The 17476-nt window shown below is 37.4% G+C and overlaps 3 protein-coding genes across 3 annotated transcripts; all 3 read left to right on the top strand.

The window, feature by feature from the left end:
* Positions 1 to 224: 224 nt before the first annotated feature.
* LOC112732821 (uncharacterized) lies at positions 225 to 1892 on the top strand. Its single transcript, XM_025781626.1, has 3 exons — positions 225 to 383; positions 444 to 631; positions 725 to 1892. Exons 1-3 carry the CDS (start codon positions 225 to 227, stop codon positions 1890 to 1892), a joined length of 1515 nt encoding a protein of 504 aa, XP_025637411.1.
* A 1946-nt stretch (positions 1893 to 3838) lies between these two features.
* Positions 3839 to 4588, top strand: LOC140177463 (secreted RxLR effector protein 161-like). The gene has a single exon (XM_072210575.1). The coding sequence runs from the start codon at positions 3839 to 3841 to the stop codon at positions 4586 to 4588; it is 750 nt and encodes a 249-aa protein (XP_072066676.1).
* An 8420-nt stretch (positions 4589 to 13008) lies between these two features.
* Positions 13009 to 14195, top strand: LOC112737517 (aquaporin SIP1-2). The gene has a single exon (XM_025787454.2). It carries the CDS (start codon positions 13127 to 13129, stop codon positions 13868 to 13870), a length of 744 nt encoding a protein of 247 aa, XP_025643239.1. The 5' UTR covers positions 13009 to 13126; the 3' UTR covers positions 13871 to 14195.
* Positions 14196 to 17476: the final 3281 nt, after the last annotated feature.

The raw sequence follows: 17476 nt of genomic DNA on the forward strand, positions 1-17476 counted from the left end.
CAAAATTCACCTGATGCAGCAACCGTCGATCTACAGATCATCGCTTACTTCCTTAATCAAATCACTGCACTGCAAACTCAATTGAGTCGACGTAACAATCCAATTCCTACCTCTTTTTCAAATTTGGCACAAGAATCGTCTATCTTCATCCTTCTGAAAATCCCGGAGTATCGATCACAAATGTGATATTGAATGGAAAGAATTATGGATCTTGGAGGAGAGCAATGGTATTGGCGTTGGAATCGAAGAACAAATTCGGTTTCGTGGATAGAACGATAACCAAACCAGAGAAGGGCGATAGCTTGTTTGAACCCTGGAAAAGGTGTAATACGTACGTAGTGTCTTGGCTTAATCTTTCTCTGGAGTCAAGCATATCTCAATCGGTAATATGGAACAATGTTGCCTGTGATATTTGGAACGAACTTGAGCACTGATACCACCAGGGTGATATGTACAGAGTGGCTGAGCTTCAAGAAGAATTGTGTGCCATAAGACAAAGCGAACTTGATGTAACTTCATATTACACAAGATTGAAGACAATTTGGGAAGAGCTTGATAATTTTAGAAGCATTCCAGTGTGCCAATGTGGCGTAACCTTTAATTGTGGATTAGAAGTAATTAGGAGTCACAGGTATGAAGATTGAATAACCAGGTTCTTAAGAGGATTAAATGATCAGTACTCCGGTGTGAGATCACAAGTGATGATGATGAATCCTTTTCCTAGCTTGAACGATGTATTTGCGATGCTCACCCAACAAGAAAGACAATTCCAAAGTGAATTGCTCTCCCCACAGATCGTGAACAATTCTACTCCTTCCTTGAACTTTGTGGAATCTGGACAAAATAGAGGGAGAGGAAGAGGTAGAGGAGGAAGAAATCAAGGCGGAAGAGGACAAAGTAGAAAGGTGCAATGTGCACATTGTGGGAAGCTAGGACACAATATTGAATCATGCTATAAGAAGCATGGTTATCCTCCACACTTGAAGCAAATGAATAGTGGAGAAGCTGCTGTAAACTACATGGCAACAGCAGAAACTGAGGAAGACAATGAGAAACTCAGTAGCCAACTGGTTGGAGGTAGGGCTGTCGACTCTGGATTCACTGCAGAGCAAAGACAAGCTTTATTAGCACTCTTGGGCAATTATGAGCTAAAGCCTATTCAAAGTACTGACCAAATTGTAACACAATCACAATCACCACCTCATCAAGGTAATTTGGTACATATTCTTCAATTCAAAATAAGTGTTAAAACACTAACAATTTCAAACAACAAGCGCACTGCATGGGTAATTGATACTGGGGTTACAGACCATGTATCATACTCCCTTGATAATTTTCAAACATATCACAAAATTGATCCAATTGTAGTGCGGCTACCAGATGGCACTATTACATTCAGTAACACAATTGGAACAATACATTTTTCAAAAAATCTGTATTTGATAAATGCATTATACATACCTTCTTTCAACTACAAGCTAGTTTCGATTTCTAAACTCACGGACAAATTGCATTGCCAAATGATTTTTAATGACAAACTCTGTGAGATTCAGGACTGCAGCTCCATGAGGATGATTGGCAAAGCTAAATCTGATGGAGGCCTTTATACACTGAAAGCTGAAGCAAGGAATCTGCAATTTGGCACAAGCATTAACACATCATGCATCATGAATATACAAGGCATAAGAGATAAGGACCTATGGCATTATAGACTAGGACATCTACCATGTAGTGGTTTAATTGACATGAAAAAATATTATAATTTCATTACCTATGACACAGATGAGAATCCCTGTAATGCATGTCACTTGGCAAAGCAAAAGTTGCTGCCATTTAGCTTAAGCACTACCAAATTACAGCATTGTTTGGATATGATACATGTAGATATATGAGGACTTCTCTCCATTCCTTCAATAAATGGACACAAGTATTGTCTTACTACAGTAGACGATAAGTCAAGATTTACTTGGATGAACTTTATGAAATCAAAATCTGAAGCCACTTGTTTGTTAAAGAATTTTGTTGTGTTTGCAAAAACTCAGTTCCATAAATAAATCAAAATTATTAGAAGAGATAATGGTGCAGAATTTTTAATACAGTCATTCTATAATGAAACTGGGATACTACATCAACGTTCATGTGTCGAAACTCCCCAACAAAATGGGATTGTTGAAAGAAAGCACCAACACATTCTATGAGTGACACGGGCACTTCTATTTCATTCAAATGTGCCAAAATGTTTCTGGAATCTTGCAGTAGCACATGCTGTGCACATCATAAACCGAATTTCATCAAAGTTTTTAAACTATCTGTCACCCTATTATGTGCTACATAATTCACTTCCAATAATTACTGACCTTAAAATTTTTGGTTGTTTGGTTTTTTCTAGCACAATCAGTTCAGGTAGAACTAAGTTAGATCCACGAGCTAGGAGATGCGTTTTTCTTGGTTTTAAGGAAGGAATCAAAGACTTCCTTTTGATGGATATGACTTCAAGAGAGATATTTGTGTCTAGGAATGTAATATTCTATGAAAACCATTTTCCCTTTTCTAATCAAAACTCAAACACTTGCTCTAATTCATCTATTCCTCATCCTGCATCTAGCAACAGTCAACATCCACTCATACATGATCCTTTCACATATGATGTATGTACTATCCCTACATCCACTTTTACTGCACCCACACCAGCACCCACTGATACTCAAGCAGTGACACATGACATTAATAATTCACTTGAACATGCATCATTACATGAGAATCCCTTAGGACACGAGACAGACAACATTAACTATGCATCACAAGATTTTATTCCATCAACACAATATACATCTCAAACAGCACGAAACACTGAACAAAATTTGATTCCAAGAAGATCCACCAGAGAAAGAAAGACACCTAAATACTTGGAAAGCTATCAGTGTATAAGCACCACAACAGATTTCAGCTCAGATTCAAGGTATCCAATCTTACATTTTTTGTCTTATAGTGCACTTTCTTCAAATCATAAATCCTTCTCCCTAGCCATCTCCACTGATAAAGAACCCAAGTACTTCGAAGAAGCAATAAAACATAATTGTGGAAAAGTGCTATTATAGAGGAACTCGATGCTCTTCAGAAACTGAAAACTTGGCAGCTCACTTCTCTACCAAATGGAAAGAGGGCAATAGGTTGTAAGTGGGTGTTTAAGCTGAAACATAATCCTGATGGCACGATTGAGAGATACAAGGCACGACTGGTGGCTAAAGGCTTCACTCAAGTGCTAGGCATTGACTACCTTAACACCTTCAGTCCCGTTTTAAAGCTCAGCACTTTAAGAATTGTGTTAGCTCTTGCTGTGGCCAAGGGCTGGTTTCTCAAACAGGTTGATGTCAATACGGCCTTCTTACATGGTGATCTTGAGGAAGAAGTCTACATGCAAGCCCCTCCTGGTTTGAATGCACCCCGAGTTTGGTCTGCAAGTTGGAGAAGTCCCTCTATGGCCTCAAACAAGCCAGCCGCCAATGGAACAACAAACTGAAGACAGTTCTGTTGGATTCTGGTTATTCTCAATCAAAGTTTGATCATAGTTTATTTACCAAGTCTCAACTGAGTGGCTTCACTGCCTTGCTGATTTATGTTGATGATGTTATGATAGCTGGCGATGACATGACTGAAATTAACTTCATCAAGTCATTGTTGGATACAAAATTCAGCATAAAGGACATTGGTGACTTGAAATACTTCCTAGGCATGGAGGTTGCTCGAGGCAAGGATGGCCTGGCCTTGTACCAAAGAAAGTATGCACTAGATATCTTGAGATCATCAACTTGAGGACTGCAAACCAGCTTCCACACCAATGGATTACTCTTTGAAATTGACAAAAGGTGGGAGAGAACCACTGCCCTCCAATACTGAGTATCGAAAGCTCATTGGCCAGTTACTCTATTTAGCTAATACTCGACCCGAAATTAGCTTTGCTATTGGAAAATTAAGTCAGTTTGTTGAAGCACCAACTGATGTGCACTTCAAGGCAGCAATCCGAATTCTCAAATACATCAAAGGAGCCCCAGCTAATGGTATATTCTTCCCTGCAAGTGTAAACATCACAGTCACTGGATTCTCAGATTCAGATTGGGCAGCTTGCCCAGATACTAGAAGATCCACTACTGCCTATTGTTTCTATGTTGGAAGTTCCATTGTATCATGGAAAAGTAAAAAACAGACAACTGTAGCTGCCTCTTCCGCAGAAGCTGAGTATCGGGAACTTGCATCAGCTACTAGAGAAGCCATATGGATAAAGAAGATCCTGTTAGATTTACAACTAGAATTAAAGCAACCAGTTAGCATTTATTGCGATAGCCAGGCAGCAATTCACATAGCCTCTAATCCAGTGTTTCATGAAAGAACAAAGCATATTGAAGTCGATTGTCACATAGTAAGAGACAAGGTGCTCGAGAAAGTCATTCATCTTTTGCCAATTTCCACCCGTGAACAAGTTGCAGACTTATTGACCGAACCTCTTAATCCAGGAACCTTCTTTGCTCTTATTGGCAAGTTAGGCCTGAAAAATATTTTCACTCCTAACTTGAGGGAGGGTGTTACCTGATTTAGGAAACCAGTTAACCAAACTAACCACTTACACATTATAGAAAGAAGAGAATCACTAATAGTTAGGAGTAGAATCTTTTCTATTAGAATCAATTTCTGTTAGTAATTGATAGTTAGTTAGAAGCCAGCTAATGTGGCACCTATCTATGTATCTATATAAGAAGGGTAACTCTAATAGTGTAATTGAGTTTTGCCATTCAATACACCTAAGTTTCTTATCTTCACTCTCCTCTTCTTTTACAACATTTCACACGCTCTTGCTACAAATATTGCACCATTTATCAAGTGTAAATCAGATTTTATTTTATTTTAGTGTAATGCTTGAAGTTTTGATTTCTATGGTTTGACTGTTGACATAGTTCATGTTTGGCACTATGGGGTCGACTAATATATTAGAAATGATATTGTCAAATGAGATAAAGCTTTGTTATTGTTGTAGTATTAGTGCTAGTTGTGTTTTTAGTTTCCTTGTTCATTCATTTCAGGAATCTGTCTTGAAGAATCTCAATTGCCTGTGTTGTTTGCTAAATTACAGTGTGAGGAAGACACTGAGCATTGTGTGTTTACGGAATATTCAAGAAATTTATTAAAGTTCTTGAGCATGCTACTACCTCATAGAATTGCTTTTGTCTTTGCTTAGAGACCTTGAGCCTCTATCAATAATCAGGAACATAACCAATGATCCGCTTTTAAGTTTTATTCTTAGAATATAATCTACCACTTCACTACAATGATCCACTTTTAAGTTTTATCTCAATCTTTGTATTGGAGCTTCAATTAATTAACAAGTTTGGATATTCCTATATTTCTACCTCCATCGTTAATTTGATTATGTTATCTCTAAACCTAAGAAATAATTCATCCATGATTCCTTGTTCCCCTCTCATATTTCAACAAGTTTATTGTCATCAACACTCAAATTTATGTTTTTGACAGTTTCAAATCTATGAATAGTGAAAGATCCTTCTTCTTGAATAATTTGTTTACTGGTTAACTTCCTCTATAGCAGGGTCATATTAAAGAATTCCAATTTTTCCTCTTCAATCAAACCTTGCAATTCATTAGAAAATTTTAATACACAAAAGAGTGATGATGTTTTTATGAACATTAAACATAATCGTATAGTGAAAACATTTTTTTTTAAATTTCAATCACTCCTTATCAATCACTTTTAATTAAAAAAAAATGTAAAAAAAAATAACATGAAACCGTCTAAATTTATAACGACAAATATTGTAAGGGGAATTCTATGGTGCCTATAAAATTGGTGCCTAATTTGCCTAAAAGGTGAGAGAAGAGAGCGTGAGTCCTACTTTTTATATTTGTATCATGTAGTGTAAAAATTAGGCATGGTAAACAACACCATATTGTAAATAGATAATGTATTACTAATGATCAACTAATCTTTAGGGGTGATAAAATGGATCAAACTAATCAAGTCGAGGCGGGGAGTGCTAAAACTTGAAACCCACCAAACTGAAACAACCCACCAAACTCAGAGATTTAGGTAGGACAGTCAAGACAGAACTTTTCTTTCTTTAAAAAAAAAAGTTATGAATACTACAAGAATATATATACAAAAATTAAAAATTATAATTCTCAAATACAATTCTTTTAATTTTTCCTTTTTTTATGTTTTTATTTATTTATTTTATTTTATGCTCCTATACATATACTCCAAACTATGTGACTTAACTTATTTTATAAGATAAAAGACGGTTCTTTTATTTTCTATTACAAAACTCTATTTCTATTGTTGTATTGTAAATTTGTAATTTTATTATTTTTTATATTTGAATTATGATTAAAATTTTTATTTATCTTTTTTATTAGACTAATTTTAATTCATTTTACTATTTTTTTTAAAAAAGTGTTAGGCTAGCAAGTCTGTCAATTCATTAATCCACCGTAAAACAAGAAAAATGAACATTTTAAGCTTAATTTACATTGACAAGACAAACCTTGACAAAGTCAGGCAAAACAGTCTACTCGCTTTCTCACCCCTAACTAATCTAACTCAAATCAGTAATTGTTCTTTTTAACAAGATTTATAAAATTATTTTTATTTTATTTTCTTTAATTAGAAATAGCTCAACAGAGGAAAATTTTTGACAAGTAGAAAATGTTTCCTTGACTATGAAAGAGTCTCTTATTCATTGGATCAAGATTCATCGCGGAGTAATGAACGAGATTATCGTACCTTTCAAAAACAAGAGGTTGGCACCATGCCATTTGAGCATATGCGAAACTTTTGTGTTTTGTAACCATCAATTGGACATTAATAGTGATTTTAATGGTATGAGATTACATTCAATGATGGGAGATCACTTACTTTTCTTTTAATGGTTAAGTACTGGCCACAAAATACAAAAGTTGCTGGCTCCCTAGACTTTCTCATTCTTAGGTTCTGCATCATTATTTGAAAAATGATTAAAAATTTGTTTCAACGCCCATTTTTTAAAAAGATTTTTTCTGATGATCTTTATTTTAAGGTTTAGTTACTCTATTAGTTTTTTATAGTTTTGCGAAATTTTCAATTAGGTCCCTATACTTTTTTTTATTTAATTGAGTCCTTGCACCAATTTTTTTTTAGGGTAAAAAACGTATATGTGCCAATGGGGGTTTATAATTACCCAAATCAGCCAAACAAAATTCTGATACATCAATCCACCAAAGAACAAATATATGTAATTCGAATCAGTACAATTCGAATTAGTTTTCAACGTAATTCGAATTGATATAACTCGAATTACTCGAAACAATTGGCAACACGTAATTCGAATCAATATGTAACGAATTATAAACTTATAATTCAAATTGATTCAATTCGAATTAGTAGGGAATCGTGCTTTTAAGGTAGTTCGAATCAAGTTGATTCGAATTACTCAATTTTGCAAACTATTAGTAATTCGAACGAGTTCATTCGAATTACGTGGGAGTTGCTTATATAAGGAGTTCGAACCAAGGTCATTCGAATCACTTTTCCATTCTCAAACCCCACCAAATCTCAGAGAAAACGACCCAGAATCGGTCCGAGAAAGAGTGGAGCGGCAAAGTCAGGCGATGGGGGACGATCCGGGAAGGCTGTATCGACTGGATGGAGTTGCTCATATCGCCGGGGTGATCAACGACGAGGTTAGTGGTTTTTGATAGTGGTTTATGATATTGGTTTATGTTAGTGGTTTATGATAGCGGTATTGATAGTGGTTTATGTTAGCTGATTTGCATGCGATTTTATTGGCTGTTTATGTTAGTGGGTTGGACTAGTGGTATTGCATGCGGTTTCTTCTAGTGGTTTTGTTTGCGGTTTTGATGGTGGTTTATGTAAGCAATTTATGTTAGCGGTTTAGGCTAGTTTATCTTAGCGGTTTAGGGTGGTGGTATTGATGGTGGTTAATTGAGTGGTTTTGCATGTGATTTTCGTAAGTGGATTTGCGTGTGGATTATGTTAGTAATTTTTTGTACGCGGTTTTAGTATGTGATTTTGCTAGTGGTTTACCACCATTATTTTGTGCATGTGTTTTCCAGAAAAGGTTTATGTTTGCGGTTTTCGTAAGAAATTCTGTTAGTGGTTGACTATATCTGTTATTGCAAGTGGTATATTTTAGTTGTTTACGTTGTGAGTTTTATCTGTTAGTGGTATTGTAAATCGTTTCTAATTATGCGGTTCATGTATTGTGCAGCCCCGGCGTTTCATATCGAGCATGCGGCGGCAGCAGGGGATGCGACTGGCTGATAGGTACGTTTCGTACTTGCATATGGCCAGATTATACCATCTTGCGAGACTGAACGACAAATGGTTCATATTGGACGAGCCCCTTGTGAGTGCCTTCGTGGAGCGGTGGCGTCCGGAGACGCACACGTTCCACATGCCGTTTGGAGAGTGCGCGATCACACTTCAGGACGTTGCGTACCAGTTGGGGTTGCCAGTAGATAGACGTTAAGTCAGTGGTTGCCTGACAGACTTCCACGTATACATAGATGGTGGCAGGCCAGCTTGGCAGTGGTTCCATGAGTTGCTAGGTGTGTTACCTCCCGTGAACCAGATACAGAAGTTCGCAGTGAACTGCACCTGGTTCAAGAAGACTTTTGGAGAGTGCCCCGAGGGGGCGGATGAAGAGACGGTGAGGCGCTTTGCCCGAGCCTATATCATGATGTTGTTGGGTACCCAGCTGTTTGCAGACAAGTCAGGCAATCGTATACACATCAGATGGGTACCGTTTGTGGCTAGGCTTGAGGAGATGGGTGGCTATAGCTGGGGGTCGGCGGCACTAGCATGGTTGTACCGTTGCATGTGCCGAGTGGCCAACAGGCATGTAGTGAAGTTAGCTGGGCCGTTACAGTTACTTCAATCGTGGATCTTTTGGCATTTTCCTGGTTTTAGACCTGCTGGGTATGATGCGTTTAGCTGGCCCCTTGCCTCGAGGTACCGCGATCGTATTGTACTATTTATCTTTAGTTTATTTATTGTCAATTTCTCATGCAATTTTATGCCTTTTAGAATCATTAATGACCGCAGTACCATGTTTAATTTCCTACGCAGGTGGTCAGGTTACAATCCTGGGATTAGCGAGAAGGGATCTCGGGTACAGATGGCGACTGAAGATCGACTTGTTACAGGCTCGGGATGTAAGTACGCTAATCTCATATGTATAGTTAATGCTTCTTTCAGTTTATACGGTTTAACGAGTTCGTCAAATGGATTTGATATGCTTTTTTCAGTTTATATGGATGCCCTATAGCACACCCGACGTCCTCCAGGTTTTCCATTCGGAGGTCTTAGAGCCTCGGCATACGATGTTATGGCGGTGTGTTACCTCCCTGATATATTTTGCGATGGTTGAGTGGCATCAGGTTGATAGAGTGTTACCGCAGTTCGGCGGCGTACAGCCTCCCCCGCATCCCGCCCTGAACATCGACTTCTTGATGTCGAAGGATGGGAGAGGTGGTGACTGTTGGTTCCCGTCCCATTTACAGCATTGGCACCTTCACTGGGAGGTGTGAATCCCATCCGATATACACTGAAAACCGAACTAAGTCGATACACCTGGTGGACGTATGGCTGCCAAGTAACACGTGAGTAGGCACAGCATGCCAATGCGTGCGGACATGGAAAATGAAGTGTCTGGAAGTAGCCACAATCACATGTCTGCGAAGCTAGTGAGACCCTGTAGCTACCCAGTGAGAACGAACCAGTCGGAGTCATCTCTCCCATTGTGTACTCTGAGTTATCCCTGTCATATACAGTCACCGTGAAGTACCTAGCCGTCTTCAGATTGGCCTCGATACACTTTACCAGGTATTGACTGAATTGTTGTCCGGTTCCCAACTGGGCCTCGGCCTCCCTCCCCTTGCAGACAAATAGCTCAGCCAACCTGCCGTATGTGGCCTTCACCAGCAAACACACAGGGAGGTTCCTAACACCGTTAAGGATTAAGTTCACACACTCAGAGATATTGGTCGTCATGTGCCCGAATCTGCGACCCTCATCACAATACTGTGTCCACAACAAATACTCAATCCTGTTCGCCCAGTCACACATGACCGGATTCTCAGACCGCAGAATGTCAAACCAGTAATCAAATTCCACTTCGGTCTTTGCATATGCGGCATTCACAAGAAGCCTCCGAGCGTCTTTGCCCTTGAAGGTGAGGGCGAAATTTGCTGCTACGTGTCGAATGCAGAATGCCCGGTATGTAGCCGGAGGTAGCCATCCCCCATCAGGAGCCTCAAGCGCGGCCTTGATGCCGTTATGCCTGTCTGAAATAACTGAAAGACCTGGTTGCGGTGTGACGTGCTGACGGAGGTGGGAGAGAAAGAAGGACCACGAATCAGCATTCTCACCCTCAACTAGTGCAAATGCCACAGGGAGTCTGTTGGAGTTTCCGTCCTGTGCAATTGCGACAAGCAACGTTCCCGCATACTTACCATATAGATGGGTGCCGTCGATACTCACCAACGGCTTGCAATGACGGAATGCCTCGATACAAGGTGGGAACGTCCAGAACAGCCTATGAAAATAAGCATGAGACTCGTCCAACTGTCCCCCAACTCGAACAGGGCTTGTCCGAAGGACTGCTACTGAACCAGGCATGGTCAACTGGACTCCTAACACCCACCTAGGGAGCTTGTTGTATGACTCATACCAGTCACTATAGATGACGGCAACAGCCTTCTGCTTCGCCATCCAGACCCTCCTGTACGTCGGCCTGAATCCAAAGTGTGCGGCCGTGGCATTTAGGAGCACCTTGATGTTGACGGATGCATCAGCCCTCACCATTGGCATAATGAATATCGCTATCACATGATAATCCAAACTCCTATGGTCGCTGGAGATAGAGGTGGCGAGACACGTATGCGGTCCGTTGTATCGTTTCACTTCCCAGATTCCCTTGCGCTGCCGGAGACTCAACCAAATCAACCACGTGCACCCATTCCCAAACTCAGAACACTTGCCCACATACCGGCGATAGTCAAACTCAACTACCTTGTACTGTACCCCTCGGCGGATGTTGTAAGTCTTCACACTCAACAAGGCCTCATCTTTATCCTGAAACTGCTGACCAACCTGGAACTCTGTCATACCAGCAGACCCGTCCACATCTCTAGCACCAAATCCAGCAGCCTGCCCAGAAAGCCCATCATGCCTCATGGCATCCAGGTCCAATGATGAAAAACGGGGTGGGTACTGCTGTGTCCCAGAACTAGATCCACCTGCAGCCCCTTTCGGGTCACTCGCTCCGAGATCATAGCCACTATCGTCAGCAATCAGATCCGGCTCAACATCATCGTCATCTGGATCATCAAACAATCCGTCTCCAACACCAGCTGGTGTAGCACAATGTACTGAGGTCGGAAGATGTTCCCCTGTACCAACCTCGTCGCCGACATTACCGCTGAGGTCAACAGCGAATGAAAGGGAGGCGACAGGCTGGGTCGGTGGCTCATACGCAGGGACGGAGGAAGAAACAACGGCAGGTCTCGAGCTAGAACCAGCCACCGCGGCTAAAGTGTGCGTATTCCGGTTCGAACCCCCTGAGCTGGATACCACATCAACCAACTTTGCCAACAACTCTGGTGTCCTCACCTCGGGAAACTGCCGACGACAATGATACATGACCTGCAAGTCCTCATCACTCCCGATCGTGAAACAATCATACTTCACGGTATCTTGGAGCACCGTCGTTGGAATGCGATAGAAAAACTTCTTAACCCTTTTCAGACCATCCAGACCAAGTTTCAGAAGTACAGAGCTAACAAGGTCATCATAGCTCGTCGTAGGCCTCACGATAATACAGAGATGATCCTTATCGGTGAACTTCACACCGGATCGAGTTTTTCTCTTAATCGATCCTCTGTGGTGAACCAACACTAGAAAACTATCCTCACTAGCCATCTGACCCCTCTATTGAGAGCAACTCACGTACACATCATATATATAGACCTCTGCTTCATAGTAATTCGAATCAAGTTCATTCACACCATATATACATAATTCGAATCATATCAATTCGAATTACCCTAAGTAAGCAACCAATACTAATTCGAATCAAGTAGATTCGAACTCCCTCTTCATGCAGTTGATGCTAGTAATTCGAATTGACTTAATTCGAACTACGCTTCATTAATTCGATGCATATTGATTCGAATTACTTAGGAACGTTACTAGTCAATAATTCGAGTTATATCAATTCGAATTACGTTGAAAACTAATTCGAATTACATATATTTGTTCTTTGGTGGATTGATGTATCAAAATTTCGTTTTGCTGATTTGGGTAATTATAAACCCCCCTTGGCACATATATGTTTTTTGCCTTTTTTTTTAATTGGATCCCTACACTTTTTTTTTTCTTTTTATTTAGGTCTTTATACCAATTTTTTTTAGTTGGGTCCCTATAAAATTAAGCCAATTACTACTAAGAGGGACTTAATTGAAAAAAAAAATTAGTACAGAGATCCAATTAAAAAAAAAAGTATAGGGACCTAATTGAAAATTTTACAAAACTATAAGGACTACCAGAGTAATTAAACCTTATTTTAAAGATCTTTTACAAAAATAAAAGTGATTTTATATTTGGATATCTCATATAAAAAGATCTCTTTATCTATTAATTATGTTTGGATAAAATAAAATAAAAATATTCTTTTGTTCATTTATAAGGTAAAAATATATATTTTTTTAAAAAAATCTTTTAAAAAAATATAAATTGTAACTTCTTAAAAAAAGATATTTTTTAATTTTTTTAATGTTTTTAATTTTACTATTAAAAATTTACCTAATATACTAAAAAATTTAAAAAAGGGTTAAATAGTGAAACTTGTACCTAGGAATCTTTCTTAATTTATCACGTCACGTGTGGCCTACCCCAGAACGTGACAAGCAAACAAGTTGGAACCTGGCTTTAACTTTAATTATTTAATTATTTTGTTGCGTCCCTCTGCTTCTCTAATCTCAAGTTCTTACTTGTAGCCAACCAACCACAAACTGTGAAGTGTGAAGAGTTTCCACTTTCCATTTCAAGAATATAACACTTATGGGGGCTATAAAATCAGCCATGGGAGATGCAATCTTAACATCAGTATGGGTCTTCAGCCTCTCATCACAAAGGATTATCTCATCAGAGATATCTTCATTTCTTGGATTCAAACCATTCACACTTCCATCACTATTCCTCTCAACAATCATAAACTCCATCATAGTCTTCACCATAACCTCCATTGGAAGGTTCTTAGGTGGTGCAAGCTTCAACCCTTCATCCACAGTTTCATCCTACTTCTTAGGCCTAAGGCCAGATTCATCACTCTCATCATTGGCCATAAGGTTCCCTGCTCAAGCACTTGGTGGGGCTCTTGGTGCAAAAGGGTTACTTTCTGTGGTGCCTCCACAGTATAAGATTTTGCTGAAAGGTCCTTACTTGAAGGTGGATTTACACACTGGTGCTTTTGCTGAAGGAGCATTGGTTTTTGCACTTAACTTGGCTATACTTATTATTGTTATGAAGGGTCCTAAGAATCCTTTCTTGAAGGTTTATATGATTTCTTTGACAACTTTGACTTTGGCTATTTGTGGTTCTGGTTACACTGGACCTTCTATGAACCCTGCAAATGCATTTGGTTGGGCTTATATGTATAATAGGCATATGAATTGGGAGCTGTTTTATGTCTATTGGATTTGTCCTTTTATTGGGGCATTTTTTGCTGCTTTGGTTTATAAGGCTCTCTTTATGTCACCACCAGAGATGATGAAGAAGAAGAAGCAGAAGCAGAAGAAAGCTTGAGGCTTGAGACACCACAATTGTTAGTCAAGTATTTTTCTTCACATTTTAATTCATGTTTCTTTTCTTATACTATTTGCTATACATTTTAATTCATGTTTCATTTATGATTAAAGTTTAAGCATTTTTGGAGCATGCATTAAATGTTCTCTAAGCCCAATTCATGTTTTTGATGAATTGGTCAGTTTCAGTTGCATTGATGTGCATGCAAATATTAATGTCAAAGCTGCTAAATTGTACACATTTACAAATACAACCCATGTGATTATCTGAAAGGTGAAATTCTATGGCAAAAATGGGGATAACCACTAGCTTTGATTTGTTGCAATCTGTTTCAGAGACAATAATATGATACACCATACTAAACCTTTGAACTTGTGTATTATGCACTAAGGGGGTGTTTCACATATTGCCTATTAGCATTACCAATATTTTAGATTACCAGAGAGATGATTATCATCTTTTCAATTATTGGAAATATTACAATATATTGTTTGGTATGCAGTATTTGAGAAATAATGTAGATAGCTACCTCTTTTATTAGTAATGTTGATTACCAGATTTCCTCTGAAATTTAAATTATCAGTTATGTATATTATGACCAAACAAGGTAATCTTTTATGGGTTAGTTAATTTAGTATAATATTAAGAGTAATCCAAATGGATAATACTATTACATTTCCTCTAAGACATTGCCCTGTTTCAAAAGGTAACAGGGACACAAAATTAATGAATAATACTATTACATTTATGTAAATTGCTTTGAAAACTTTGAATAGTTCAGTAAATAGGTTACATTGGTTTGAATTTCATCATGACAATTATATTTGATGAACACTAATATAAGAGCCATCAATGAAGTAACAAGTAGTGTAAGATACTGCCAAAACCTGTATATAGCGCATAAATGCATGTGCAGATTATCTTGAAGAGATCTATTTGTAAAACCTGTTGATTTATGAAATCTTTTGAAACCTAGGATTATTTTACACTCGGTATTCTTATATTTTGTGAAAGATAACGCCAAATACTTCCATAAATATAACTTTAACTTATCCTAAATAGAAGCGTAGAAGATTAGCTTGAACAGTAGAAGGGAGTTGAGGTGAATTTTGCCATAGTTCAGGGAGATTAACGTAATATGCTCTCTTTATCAACCAGAACTAGAAATATACTTATGTACTCTATTAAGTACTCTATATTGTAAAACTAAACGGTTAAATTCGTTTCTCAATAAATAAATACTTTTACTTTTATTGTGATAAATAAATACTATACTCAGCATTTATTATGAGCAAGAGCAAGAACAGAAGGCTACAAATAGCTCTTCAGATTGAAGCATCAACTTGAACACATTTATGAGTGAACCAAATTGCAGAATGGTTCAATCAAAGACTAACAAACTGATACGTATTCATGAAAAAGACACTTCAGTGATTGCGAACACAAGTTGATATATGGTTAAATTTTACTATCATTACAGGTTTAAGTTTTGTGACATTAGGAGGAATATTAAGAATTTCATGTGTGAAAAAATTAATAGAGCAAAAATTATTTAATAGTTTATTATTATATATTTTAAGTTGTTAGAATATTTAATTTATCAAGATGTATTTTCATCTTCTTTTCTTTTAATTAGCAGCTCCCGCAGTATGTTTGTGAATTTAGGTTTATTTTTTTTAACTTAATGTGAAAAATATAAATATCTTTTTAAGTTATTGCAGCTAGAAATTTGATAAAGGAAAAATCCTTTGATTTCATAATAATTAATAAAATATGAAAATTGTAATATGGATAAATGAAGTTGAATAATTATGGTTTTTTTTTTATTTGCATTTAGGAATCACAGCAATGCACTGTCTCTCTATTTAAGTAGATCTTTTGTTTTTTTTTTTTTAATTTATTTATTTCAGTCACAAAAAAATAAATAAAAAAAATTCTAAATTTCTCTTGATGAATGTGGCCACGTGGAGAAGGGAAGTAGCAGTAGAGGGCCCTTACACTGTGACCCTATTGGGCCAGTCTAGCCCAATAGTTTATTCATCGGAAAACTCATCATTAGATCCACACACTAAACGACGTCGTTTAGGGGATGGCTAATAAAATGTTCCCCTCTCTCTGTTTGATCACTCTTCGTCTTCTCCTTCTATACTAGATTGAAAGAAACTTGTGGTTGCTGAAGGATTTTAGGATTCGATTGTAGCTACAAGGATTTTGTGTTTTGTCATAGAGATTAGTGTTGAAGAAGAATCTTTTTTCGTCTTTTTACGAAATGTATACATGTTTCTGGATGATCATTACATCTTTTTGTTTAGCTCGATTTAACTTTTTTTAAACCTGAGTCTTCGCTAAGGTTTTCTTCATTCTTCTGTGACTGGTTCAGGGGTTTTCTTTTATGTTCTATTTTCAATGATGGAATAATCTCAATTTTTCATAATGATTTGTAGAGCTTTTTTTGTAGTATTTGTTAATGTTTAGGGTGAATTCTGACTAATGTGATATGTTGTGTTATTGTGTTTGTTAATCTCGTGTTAATGAAAAATTCAATAATGCAAATAGATATATTGATGGATATTATGCTTCATCACAGGGAAAATTTCATAAAGATGACAATGGAAAAACGATATATTCATCTGATAATAAGCATGTGTTGGTGACTTTGATGAGAATATATTAAATGTGTTTTTTGTGAGAAATTATTACATCAAATTTAGATATGATAAGATAGAAGAATGCTGGTGGCCCGAAGAATTTAAATGTTAATTTAAGAGTTCTAACTTCTCACAATGAGTTAAAAAAAAGGTGCTTTAGGGATAAAAAGAACAAATAGTCTAATTGATATTTATTTTGAGCATGAAGGGTTATTACCTGAAATTCTTGAGCTTAAAATTCATGACGAACATCAACCACTAACATTACAAATACATTTACAAACAACACTTGAACGTATAATTTTTTGGGTTTTCACCCTAGCTTTTAACTTTTCAAGTGTCCATGCAAAATTAAGCCTCATTTGGTCATTGTCATATGTAGAATTCGCTTTTTCATCCACATTTTTTTATCCATTGTCAGTTCACATAAACAGTTCACACCATTTCTTTAAAATAGTCCTTCAAACATAGCCCATTAACAAAGATGAAAGAACTAAACTCAACACTCACATTGTAATTAGAACATCTAAAAAATAAGACTTGTTGGGCGACAGTCACAGGCACACCACTCTGCTACTCTCGATATTCTGGTAGGACTTCGGGTCATCGTGGTTGATCCCATTGAATTATCTGGTGTCTAGCTCCCACATGCAATTATGATCCCACACTTATTTGCTAGTTCAGCTAGTCATTATTATGTCTTGCATGGCAAGGACTTTATTTGCCATGTCATTCATGGTGTATGTTAACGCTTCAGTGATGAAAAATGGGTGTGAAACTATCATAGTGCATTTTTCGAATCTCAGAAATTAAAATAGTACAATTAAGATTGGGAGATTATTTTAGTGCAAATCGTCAATCTTCTCAAAGACTACTTTAATGCTTTACTCCTTAAATCTTTCAATAACTTGTTATAAACTATAAATTATATATATTAGTTCAACCATTTCATTAGAAA

The sequence above is a fragment of the Arachis hypogaea genome, chromosome 13 (genome assembly GCF_003086295.3).
Source record: "Arachis hypogaea cultivar Tifrunner chromosome 13, arahy.Tifrunner.gnm2.J5K5, whole genome shotgun sequence".
Taxonomy (NCBI): Eukaryota; Viridiplantae; Streptophyta; class Magnoliopsida; order Fabales; family Fabaceae; genus Arachis; species Arachis hypogaea.

Bases quoted from the DNA above. Each gene is read 5' to 3' on its own strand.
- LOC112732821 (XM_025781626.1), top strand. From the start codon at position 225: ATGGTATTGGCGTTGGAATCGAAGAACAAATTCGGTTTCGTGGATAGA. The intron at 384-443 runs GTAATATGGAAC...TGATACCACCAG, and splicing joins AGTCAAGCATATCTCAATCG to GGTGATATGTACAGAGTGGC. The intron at 632-724 runs GTATGAAGATTG...TCCTTTTCCTAG, and splicing joins GAAGTAATTAGGAGTCACAG to CTTGAACGATGTATTTGCGA.
- LOC112737517 (XM_025787454.2), top strand. From the start codon at position 13,127: ATGGGGGCTATAAAATCAGCCATGGGAGATGCAATCTTAACATCAGTA.
- LOC140177463 (XM_072210575.1), top strand. From the start codon at position 3,839: ATGGATTACTCTTTGAAATTGACAAAAGGTGGGAGAGAACCACTGCCC.